This window comes from Nyctereutes procyonoides, unplaced genomic scaffold (assembly GCF_905146905.1).
Source record: "Nyctereutes procyonoides isolate TBG_1078 unplaced genomic scaffold, NYPRO_anot_genome, whole genome shotgun sequence".
Taxonomy (NCBI): domain Eukaryota; kingdom Metazoa; phylum Chordata; class Mammalia; order Carnivora; family Canidae; genus Nyctereutes; species Nyctereutes procyonoides.
The window spans coordinates 37,955,973-37,967,098 of NW_026575126.1; the positions used below are offsets into that span (position 1 = coordinate 37,955,973).

At 56.9% G+C, this 11,126-nt stretch overlaps 1 protein-coding gene across 5 annotated transcripts in view; it reads right to left on the bottom strand.

Moving 5' to 3' along the window:
• The window catches only part of LMF1 (lipase maturation factor 1), a 57,835-nt gene extending 48,588 nt beyond the window's left edge, over positions 1-9,247 (bottom strand). For all 5 annotated transcript variants that reach the window (XM_055339822.1, XM_055339825.1, XM_055339823.1 and 2 more), the window contains exon 1: positions 8,881-9,247. In XM_055339822.1, coding sequence (XP_055195797.1) covers positions 8,881-9,247 — 367 coding nt within the window. The remainder of the gene's footprint in view (positions 1-8,880) is intronic.
• Between the last annotated feature and the right edge of the window lie 1,879 nt (positions 9,248-11,126).

The following is an 11,126-nucleotide window of genomic DNA, read 5'->3' on the forward strand; positions in this document are numbered from 1 at the left end:
CCTGAACAGAAATCTCTGGGCTGGGGGAGGGGGGGGGACACAGGGGAGATGGGACAGGGGACTGATAGATCATCTAATGTGTTTGATTCAGTAAAAACAGTATTGGGAGAAGTCAAGCAGTTGTGTTTTGTTGGTGAATTTGAAATGGAATGGTGATACATGATCAGAGATGAAAAACAAAGCAAACCAAAAAAGAAGAGGCAACTATTAACTCCAGGAAAAACAAAGAGTTATTAGAAACTAGTGAGCACAACTCACTGTTGCCTCACCAGCTAACATTTACACAACGTAAAGACTGAACATGAGTTTCATAAATTATATTTGTGACATAGCCATACTGAGACAGTGAGGGAAAGAGAATTAGAGATATGGGAGAGTAATCCTTATCATTCATAATAGGAAGGATATAAAGTCTAAAAGTGACATTATGTAGAATAATCTACATAAATGTATTATTCAGAAATACGGAGGTAAATACTAGCAGTGGGAGAAGGAATAAAGGAGTTGCTCTGGAAAGCAGGATGGAGTGAGCAGACGTAAAAGAAGATACTGTTTTTGTCAGAAGCTGTGTAATACAATTTCTTTCTAATCCATACATGTCTAATTTTTTTTAAATAAAAGAACCATCTCCAGGCCTGATGATCTGCTTACAGTGTACTAAACTCAGAAATTGATCAACAAAAGTTCACCTATAAAGCCCTGAGGGCTTGTTTTTTTTTTAAGATTTTATTTATTTATTCATTAGAGACACACAGAGAGAGAGAGAGGCAGAGACACAGGCAGAGGGAGAAGCAGGCTCCATGCAGGGAGCCCGACATGGGACTCGATCCCGGGTCTCCAGGATCACGCCCTGAGCCAAAGGTGATGCTAAACCGCTGAGCCACCCGGGCTGCCCAGGCTTGGGATTTCTGAAGTTTTTCTCTGAATAGCACTTGAACCAAAGAGGCATCAGCATTCATGATTATAAAACTATATATACGCCATTGTCAGGAAGATCCTGGAATCTCATATGACATGGTGGGTGGGCCAGGGACACAGAGGGGAGTGGTGACCTGCCTCCATGATTTCTTTCATTAGCAGCTAAGAAAAGATGGAAAACTAATGAGTTAAACAATCAACTCATTATCTTAGAAAATAATAAACCCCTTCCTCCCAGAAGGAGTATAAAAAGTACAAATTAATGAGCCAGAACACATTTTTTTTTAATCAGATAAAACCAGTTATTTGGGGAAAAAAAAATGATGGTTTTGACCACAAGAATACAGGAGGGAACACATGAGCATTCAGCATTGCCCATGAGTTAAGCTAGAACTACAGCTGGCGGTGGGGGTGGAAAGGCCACTCCTAAGAGCATGCAGCCATGATGGCAACAGCAGGAAGGTGGAAGGGAGAGCGGGTGGCAGTCAGACAGACCCTGGCCACAGGGACGCGGTACAAGTCTCCAGAAGACAGCGTGGTAACAAAACCATGTTTTCCAACCCCTAGGGCACTGGTAGTCAGACAACAGTTCATCAACCACGATGTTGCTGTGACTAACGTGGACTGATAAGAAATGCTATCTATGTTAATTCCCAAGCACATTCTTTGCCACATTTAATCTGTCATGACTTTCCTATTCTAAAGTTGTATTAGGTTGGGATACAAATCATTTTTCACATTTATGTTTCAAATTAATGGAAATAAATCCAAAAGCCAAAAGGAGCAAATGTTAGTCAAACATCTATATCTATACAATTTTAAAAAGGTAACTTAGAAGCATTTCAGACAAAAGTACCCAAAGGGATTCAGAACTAGAAATATGAATTAAAGCAACAAAATGCTTCTTCACTATCCTAGAATTCTGCATATTAAAGAGATAAGTTTCAGAAATAGAAATGGTGGGATCCCTGGGTGGCGCAGCAGTTTGGCGCCTGCCTTTGGCCCAGGGCGTGATCCTGGAAACCCGGGATCGAGTCCCACATCGGGCTCCCAGTGCATGGAGCCTGCTTCTCCCTCTGCCTATGTCTCTGCCTCTCTCTCTCTCTCTGTGTGACTATCATAAATAAATAAAAAATAAAAATTAAAAAAAAAAGAAATAGAAATGGTTACCTAATGTGATGGGAGAAATTGAGAATAAGCAAAATGTTAATGACTGTAAGAAAAAAAGATCTTTATTTTTTTAAGATTTTACTTATTTATTCATGAGAGAGACATAGAGAGGGACAGAGACACAGGCAGAGGGAGAGGCAGGCTCCTTGCGGGGAGCCAGATGCGGAACTCGATCCCGGGACCTCAGGATCATGCCCTGAACCAAAGGCAGATGCTCAACCCCTGAGCCACCCAGATGCCCCCAAAAAAGATTTTCTTGTAAGTCCAACCAAGGAATTTTCACCCGATAGTCCTGAGTGAAAACAGAATGGTAGATATGCATATAGTGCAGCCCCATTTTGGTGTATGGTGATCTTAACCTGAGTGTGTGTGTTGCACACAGATCTGAGGAGGCATGAGGGTGAGAGAGGGTATAAGCTAGGGGTTAACATGGGGGGGAGAAGCAACTGTTAGATGAAAAAGACTGAAAAACAAGCAGCATGTACCATGTGCACACACACAAGGAAGGAGAACCCAGCACCGTGAGAGACTCCCCCGAAGGGTCCCCAGCACCCCAGACCTGATTTTTCCCCTTCTACGTGCTCGTCCCCTGGGGACAACTGTGCCATGTGGTCCTGGCCAGGACCTGCCGGCTGCTGCTTGTGGGGAGGGTGCCTTTGGTGGCCCCCGGGCCCCAGCCTCCCACTGATGGCTCCTGTGCTGGTGTTCCCAGAAAGCATGGAAGGGAACTATGGTGTGCAGACAGAGAGGGTGAGGCAAAGACAGGACAGCAGGGGGGAAACGAGGCAAGGATAGCCCCCCCAGGGACACCTGCGGGGCTCAGTCGGTGAAGCATCTGCCTTCTGCTCAGGTCACGATCCCGGGGTCCTGGGACTGAGTCCCGCCTCAGGCTCCCTGCTCAGCGAGGAATCTGCTTCTCCCTCTCCCTCTCCCTGCTGCTTCCCCCTGTTCATGTTGTCAAACATAAAATCTTAATTTTTTTTCCCCCATAGATCAGGACCAGCCCCAAGACCCCGGCTGAGAAAGCAACAGAAATTCTGGAGAGCCCAGGACAGGGCAAAGACAACAGGCCAGAGGCTGACGGCAGTTGGGCTCTGGGCCCCTGTCAGGCCGTCACGGCCAACTATGGCTCCTCCCAGTGAACCTGGGACAGAAGCCTTTCAAGATGGTTTTTTTCACTTTGGAAATAAGCATCTCTGCTAGTGGAGACAGTTCACAGCCCACGCATGTCACATGGCAGCTTTGGAAATCACTGGATGCAGGCGTCTCTGTCCTTCCTAAAGACACAAGCAGACAAGGGACCACACCTAACAGTGCCAAGTGGCCACGGTCATTCCCAGGCAGCAGGGAGGAAGGGTGCCAGCTGACACCCGCAGGGGCCCACGCTAGGAGAGTGGCTGACAAAAGCCCGAGCACCCAGGAAACAACAGCAGGAAAGACTCCTTTGAAAGGGTGAGGAGCCGGGCAAGCTCACAGGACAGGGCAGGCGAGGCTGCCTCTGATTATGGGAATAATTTGATTAAAAGAAACTGCCTTCTTGGACATGGGGGATGGAAGGGAATGAGACGAACCATAAATTAAAGTAGAGGATATGAGAACCAGGCAAAGCGCAGCGCTGCGGCCACAAGGGTCTGGAAACGGTTTGGGGGGACCTGCTGCAGCCGAGTCTGCCTGGAACTCTGTGGCTGCCTAATCGCTTCCTGTAGGCAGGCTCCGCTCCAGCACTAATAGGTTTTAATAAAAACTTCCAATTGGACCAGTAAACCCCTCATTAAGCTGTTTTTAAAGCATGAATTTAAGAGCAGCAGGGGTAAGGGGTCACGGGCAGCACTTAATTCACAACGGCTGGCAGGAGGTGCTGCTGGGATGGACACGGGGGTTCAAGAGTCCAGGCCACATTAGCATGGATGCCAGCACTGGACCTGCCTGGAAATCAACTTAATAAGGCACCAGGAAAAGCATCCCACTGGACAGGAGGAGGGTGCCGAAAGGCCAAAGGGCCGCTTCTCCCAGCACAGACACACCTGCTCAGATGAGGCCCACCTGCACCTCCACTGCCCCCAGACACCATTGCGCGGGACCAGCACCTGCCACCCACAGGTCCCACACAGACCTGCTGCATTCCCCCCTTTGGATCCTCCCTGAGACCGAGGTCGCCCCAGTCTCCTCCAGGGTCCTGCTCCCTGATTCAGCAATTTGCAGCTGGGCCTGACACCTGCCGGCCCAAGGACAGTTGACACTCAGTGGTGAGCACGTCAGGATAAATCCGTAGTCCGCTGAGCTGCTTACTGAAGCCAATGGTCCCTAAAGCATCCAGCTCTCAGCCGACGGGCCCGCAGAGAAAACGGAGTGCTCCTTTCCTACAATGGAACGTCCCCAGGCGTGCAGCCCCCCGGAGTCCTTCCCTCACACTGTCACGCCCCAGGGAGCAGGCAGGGGCACCCAGGCTCCTTGTCCAACCAGGGAGGACGGGTGCTGAACTGCCTGCCACATCCAAGCACCGTGTGGGACATCGACCCATGAGCTGTGTTCAAGACAGAGCAGACCTGGCCCCGGAGCTACCTCCAGCCCCGACGCTCGTCTGAGGGTACACGTGGGGAGCGAGCCTTAGATCAGTCCTTTACCTGCAGCTCCCCGCCCTCAGCTGGCCTGCTGGGCCTTGACCCCTCCACAAAGGACCTGCTAAACCACGACAGCACCAAAACCAAACCAAACCCATCCCACACAGCAGCAGGAAGAGAGACGAAAACCTGTGGAAAGAAAACTCCTGTGTGTAAACCAAGCACACGCTCATGTAGCCTGCTGTGCTCCTCTGAACGGCCAAGTTTCCGAAGCTCCCAATGGGGGATCAGCGCCGGGGGAGGTGGAGGCCCGGGACCCACCTGGGAGACCACCTGAGGCCACCACCTGCACACAATGAGGTCCCTCGTGCTAAAGTCACAGTTGAAGTTACATGATCCTTTTCAGGACCAGAAATCCTCCAGAAGCCTCAGGAGCCTCGAACGACAGAAGAGGCCTCAGCAAAACACCCATCTTCCTCGCATGTGTCTGTCTGGGGACAAGGACCCTGCAAGGGCTCAGCTCCTAGTCAGAGGCCCCATGCCCACTGTGGCCACCAGCCAGCCCCACCTGGAGCTCCGGGACACCCTAGGCCCGGGGGTCCTGTCTCAGCAGAGACATCTGGGGTTCACGTGCAGGACTCAGCTCCAAGAAAGGCCTGTGGGGGGATCCCTGGGTGGCGCAGCGGTTTGGCGCCTGCCTTTGGCCCAGGGCGCGATCCGGGAGACCCTGGATCGAATCCCACGTCAGGCTCCCGGTGCGTGGAGCCTGCTTCTCCCTCTGCCTGTGTCTCTGCCTCTCTCTCTCTCTCTCTCTGTGTGTGTGACTATCATAAATAAATGTAAAAAAAAAAAAAAAAAAGAAAGAAAGGCCTGTGGGGACCTTCCTGGGTCCTCCCTCACCCAACAAGGGGCCCGTCAGGGCTCCAGCAATGCCAGGACGCCGTGGGCTAAGAGCAGCCTCTTCTGGGCAAAAACAACCAGAAGCACCAGCTGGTCTGGGCCTATTGGTTCCTAAGGTGCTTTCAGGGGAGAGTGAAGTCTGAGCGCCCCCGCCCCTTCCCCGAGCTTATGAGGACCAAAGAGTGCACAGTCTGCAGGGAGCAGGAACCATACTTGGCAGAGACTTGAATTAGTCACGTTTAAGCCCATCTTTGAAGTAGAAGTCACCGAACCAATGGCCTTCCAAGCACGGCCAGGGTGGAGGCTTCAGCGGAGACACAGGCAGCAAAGCAACTGCAAACATGCAGTGTGTCCGCGTCCTGGAGCAAACGGCCCCACTCCCAGAGCTGCCACCCTCCCCGCTGGCCGCAAACGGGCACCCCGGGGCCAGGGCCGTTGGACAGTGGCAGGGCCACCCACACTGGAGGGGGGTCCCCTATGACAGTGGAAAACATTCCAGAAACTTAGATACCCTGAGACACGTGTGGTTATTCTGAAGGGAAGGCGCCTCGCCAGCTCCTCCCCAAACTGAAGGGAATTTACTTGACCCACAAGTCCTTACAGGGTCCGAGGCGCCACCTGCTTGAGTCCCCAGAAGAAAACAGACGTGCCCACTGGAGTCCTAGCCGGGGAACTCACAGAAGCTCCACAGTAGTAGAAGCAGGCCGTGACATGTGGGCCCAACCTGGCTGCGAACGCCTGCCAGGGCGCAGGTGTGGCTAAGGAGCCGCGGGGTGTCACCTGACCCTAATTCACCCGCCCCCACCAAGGCTGCCGCATGCAGCGCAGAGGGAACAGCACCGCCAGCTGGGGTTCGCCCTCTCGGGGAGCCGCCCCCGCGGCCACGCTCAGAGGGAGTCCGCGGAGCGGCCTCATCCTCTTCCAAGTCCCCTGGGCAAAACAGAGACGCAATAAACGTAAGGAAAACGCACACAGAGGAGTGGGCGCGATGGGGCCCGGATGGCTCGCTTGGGGCCAGAACTGGGCTCCCGTGGGCGGCCCCGGGAGAGGCCGAGGGGAAAGCACCCCAAGGTCTCAGCCCTTCCTGGTGGCCCTGGCAGCTGGTTCACATCCTGTGACATCAGCGAGGGAGCATCTGGAGCCACGTGGTGGCCGAAGGGGGGGAGGGCTGTACTCGCGGTGGCCCCTGGACCCAGGTCGGCCGCGCTGCGTGGGAAGGGCCTGGCAGTGGCCGCACTTCCGTGGAGTCCCTGGTTCCCGGCTGAGGCTCATGAGCGTCAGGTGACACCCTTGGGCTCACAGATGGCGGGCAGGTACGTGTGACCTTGGAGCAAAGCCGTGGCTGTTTGCCGGGGTCTCCTGATGGCAAGTCACCCGCCATGGACGCCACCCTGGCCTCACGGCCGCCCCCAAAGCTCACATGCCGACCGCGGGGACCCCGGGGGCCGGGGCTCTGGTCCCAGCCTCACGCACCACTTCCCGGCCGGGCTCTCCCACATGCTGGAGCTTCTGCAGGGGCGGCCAGCACGGCTCTGCTCACGACCGGCCTGGGAGCCGGGTGGCCTCGGACCTGGCGGAGCCCTGGGGCCCCCCCCAAAGGCGCCCCCTGAGTCAGGTGGCCCTGCCCCTTCACCACCGCAGGTGAGCGCTATGCTGGCTTCCCAAAAGCTGATCTCATGCTAATTTATGGGAATTGCCCCGAATTCAGTGGTCAGTGCTCAGGGGCGTGAGGCCTGAAGGTTCCTTGGTTGTAACGGTTGGAAAAACCCGATACCGTTACAATTTCCAATCCACCTAATAGATTTTCACAAGAAAGGGAGCGACAAGGCCGGTTTCTCGGAGGAGGAGCCTGAGGTACCTGGGCCCCAGTGGGGGGGGGGGCCCGCGCGCTCCCACACCCACGGCCGGGCCTCTCCTTGTCCCACTGGCGGCCGGCTGCCCACACTGCACGCTGGCGAGGGGACGACACAAGTTCGGAGGGAATTCCATTGCTTGCTTCTTGCTCCAAACAACAGCGCGATCCTGAGCAGAAAGGCCACGCGAGGACACCGCTGACCGAGGGGTCCCTGGGGTCAGCGCTAGGGACTGGTGGGGGGCACGGGCCCACAACACGGGGGGAGCTCCGCATTCGTCGGCACGCTCCCTCCTGCCATGTCAGCTCCCTCCTCAGATCCTTCGCCACTGTCCCTTTCCCTGCCGCTGTCCCTTTCCCTGCTGCTGGCTCGGGCCCTCCGGCCCCCGAGGGGAGAGCATCCCACACGCCCCTTCTCTGCGCGCCGACCCAGCGGCCCTCCCTCCGCTCTGACACCGAGGGCCGAGCCCACCGGTGTCCTTCCCACCCGCGCCTGCACCTGTGGGGAACTCTCTTCCCACTGGTTTTCACCCGGTGGACGTGCGTGCGGGAGGGTGTGGGGCGGCCTCTGAACTCCTCCATCTGCGGCACGTGCCGTTCATTCAACTTGGAAAGTTCACGGCTTTTATTCCTTCACACGTTCTCCTGCCGCCCGTCCGTCTCCTCCAGCCTCAGGTGCTCCGCGCTCCGTCCCCCAGCCCGTGGCACACGGGGACCGCCACAGCCCAGCATGGCCCACCTGTGCCCACAGGCCCGGCCCTTAGGGCCGTCACTGCCGCTCCAACACCGGGGGCACCCCTGCTGACCGCAGCTCTGCTTCAAAACCCACCGTCGGCAGGCACACCTGTGCTTATCCAGAAGTGTTTACATCAAATGTGTAGGGAAACAGCAGCCCCTAAAGGGAACGTGACGACACAGAACTGAGCGTTTCGGGGGAGGCTGACACTGGGGCCGCGCGGCCAGAGCAGGCTGCCCTCGGTGCCCGCGATGCCCTCTGACCGCAGCCGCCCTCCCCGCACACCCTGCCTGCTCGCAGGCCTCCGGGGCCGCACGGGGCCCAGCTTCACCTGCAGCTGGGGGAGGGGGGTTCCTAGCCCTCCCATCGAGCCCCTGCCCCACTCAGCGACACCCCAATCTGTGTGGAAGCACGACTGGGACCACGTCCAGGACACAGCCTCAGCCACGACCTGTCCCCAGGGCCTTGGGGCCCACAGGGTTGGCGTCCCTTCCTGAGCAGCTCTGGGCCCAGGGGACGGGGTCTGTGGGCATCCCGCCCCCACAGGAGCCACTGGGGAGACCTCTGCGGCCTCCCGCCCTGCCCCAAGCCTCGCTCGGCCCAGGGAGGCCGGCAGACAGGAGCCCCGAGCTACGGAGCTGCTGACCTGGGCAGTGGGGGGGCTTTCCTTGCCCCCGTGCCCACCCTGGACAGTCACGGCCCCTCCCGAGCCACACCCTGCTCGCCGGCCATCCTCACGTTACCCTGCACTTGCTCTGTTGGCCAGGAGACACGTGTGGAGGCCCCACACGACGACAGTGCCATGCTGGCTGGTGGCTGGGGCATAGCTGGGGCGCCGCCGGGTGTCCCACGTGCCCTCAACAGTGGGCGGTCCCTTCTCTGTCCTGCTGCTGTGCCCTCCTGCGTTCCCTCTGCCACGTGTCCTGGGTCTGAGCATCCTCCCGACGCAGGTCTCCGGATGCAAGGACACGCATCTGTCTGCCGGTGTAAACACAGCTGCCGGCCCTGACTGTGGCTGCCGCAGGGACGTCTCCATCCCCCTTCCAGCCCTGGGCCGTGCGTCTGCGCAAGGACAGCTGATCCAGCATTCTCTCCTGGGGTCCCACCCATCTTTCCCCAAATCGGTGTTCGGTTCCTTAGGCTGCCATCCCCACTCACCTGGTATTTCAGTTCACGGCTTCCCGTGACCCCTCAGCTTGGCTCCAGGCCCCGCTCTGCCCTGCAGATGCATGTTTTCAGGACGGCACTTTGCCGTGTTTGGCGGCACCTCCGCGGCCTTCTAGTGGCTGCTCAAGGATTGCGGTGCACACCCTCCCTTAGCTCTCCTTCAAGCTGTGCAGCTTTGCGGGGGGTAAGGGGGACCACGTGGCAGTGAAGCGTCAGACTCCCGGTTTTAGCTCAGGCCGTGACCTCAGGGCCATGACCTCGAGTCCCCGTCCGGCTCTGCTCAGTGCAGAGTCTGCTAAGTTTCTCTCTCCCTCTGCTCCTCCCCACCTTGTGCACACATGTACTTTCTCTCTCTCAATCTCTCAAATGAAAAAATAAAAAATAAAGCAGAGGAGCATCTGGGTGGCACAGTTGGTTGAGCATCCAACTCTTGATTTAGGCTCAGGTTTTGTGTCAGGGTCCTGGGGTCAAGCCCCGTGTCAGGCTCTGTGCTCAGATGGAGTCGGCCTCAGGATTCTCTCTCCCTCTCTTGCACACGTGTGCTCGCTCACTCACTCTCATACAAATAAAAAATATATTTTAAAAAGTTGTGCAGCATCACGTAACGCATGGAACCCGTGACCACGTGGGTCTACCCACCGAGCTCTGGCACGTGCATCCATGAATCTCAGATGGCAAATGACTTATTTTGCTTTAAATAGTCCGCTGTGCTGTAGAGGAGTGAGAGGAGGAGGGCAGGCTTCCACGGTGGCCTGCAGACGCCTGCTCTCTAGGGCCTTCCCTCCATCCCTCCTGTCCCCCCCAGCGGCCTAGAGTCCCACAGTGGACACCAGGCTCTCTCACGGCCCTGGGTCTGAAGCCTCTGTCCCAACACAGGTCCCAGTCCCCAGCTCCCATCTCGGCACACAGCTGCGCTCCCGCTGGCCCGAGCACTGTTCTAGAACGTCCAGCTGCTCCCTACTCCTGGGCCCCCAGCAGCACATGGAGGACCTGAGGGGCGCAGCGTCTTCCCAGCCATGCTACATGGGGTTCCCCGGCCTCCTTGGGTCTGATGTCCGTGTCTTGTGCCAAATCTGGAAACTTCAGCAATCTGTGCCCTCCACCCTAGGCTCCACACACATGCCACCAACCCTTGAGCTCTCCTCTGGGCACCGGAGGTCTGTGTGGCCTCGAGGACCCCCTCCACCCGCTGCTGTCACCCCTACCCTGCCAGCCAGTCTGTCCGAGAGTCTTTCATTTCAAATATTGTATTCTCCACTTGGTTCTTTTCTGATTAAGTCATTTTGTCCTGAGAGCTCTTGTTGTCATTCATCGGGGGCCTCGGTGCCTCACGACAGCTGCACTAACCCTGAGGCTGGCCTCTGTCAACCATCATTTCCCTCTGGGACGGGCCTGCCATCCGGGTCCATCCTCCTCCTGTGGTTGGGGACTGTGCCCGGGCATCAAGGGTGTTGGAAGTGGGCACGTGGGTCGTTAGGTCCCCCAGGAGCGAGCAGACATCTCTGTGGTAGCGGCACGTAGGGTGGCTAGCCCCTGTTGTCTGCTCAGCCTCACGAGCAGCCTGGTGCCTCCTGCCCACTCGTCCCTGGACAGACGCTACTCCCCATGCGCTCTCCGGGCGCACCATTCCCCAAGAGCATGGGCTGGGGGAACTTCAAGTCCTCCCCTGACCAAACCAAGCAGAAACCTATCTCTGGGGCATTCCGCCAGCGTTAGCTCTAGGGGGACCCCTCCCCTGCCCTGGGGCGTCCCTGGGCATGGGTCCCCTGTGATCTCGGCACAGCCTACAGTGGGGAAGGGCTGGCCTGCAAGGAAGGGGGTT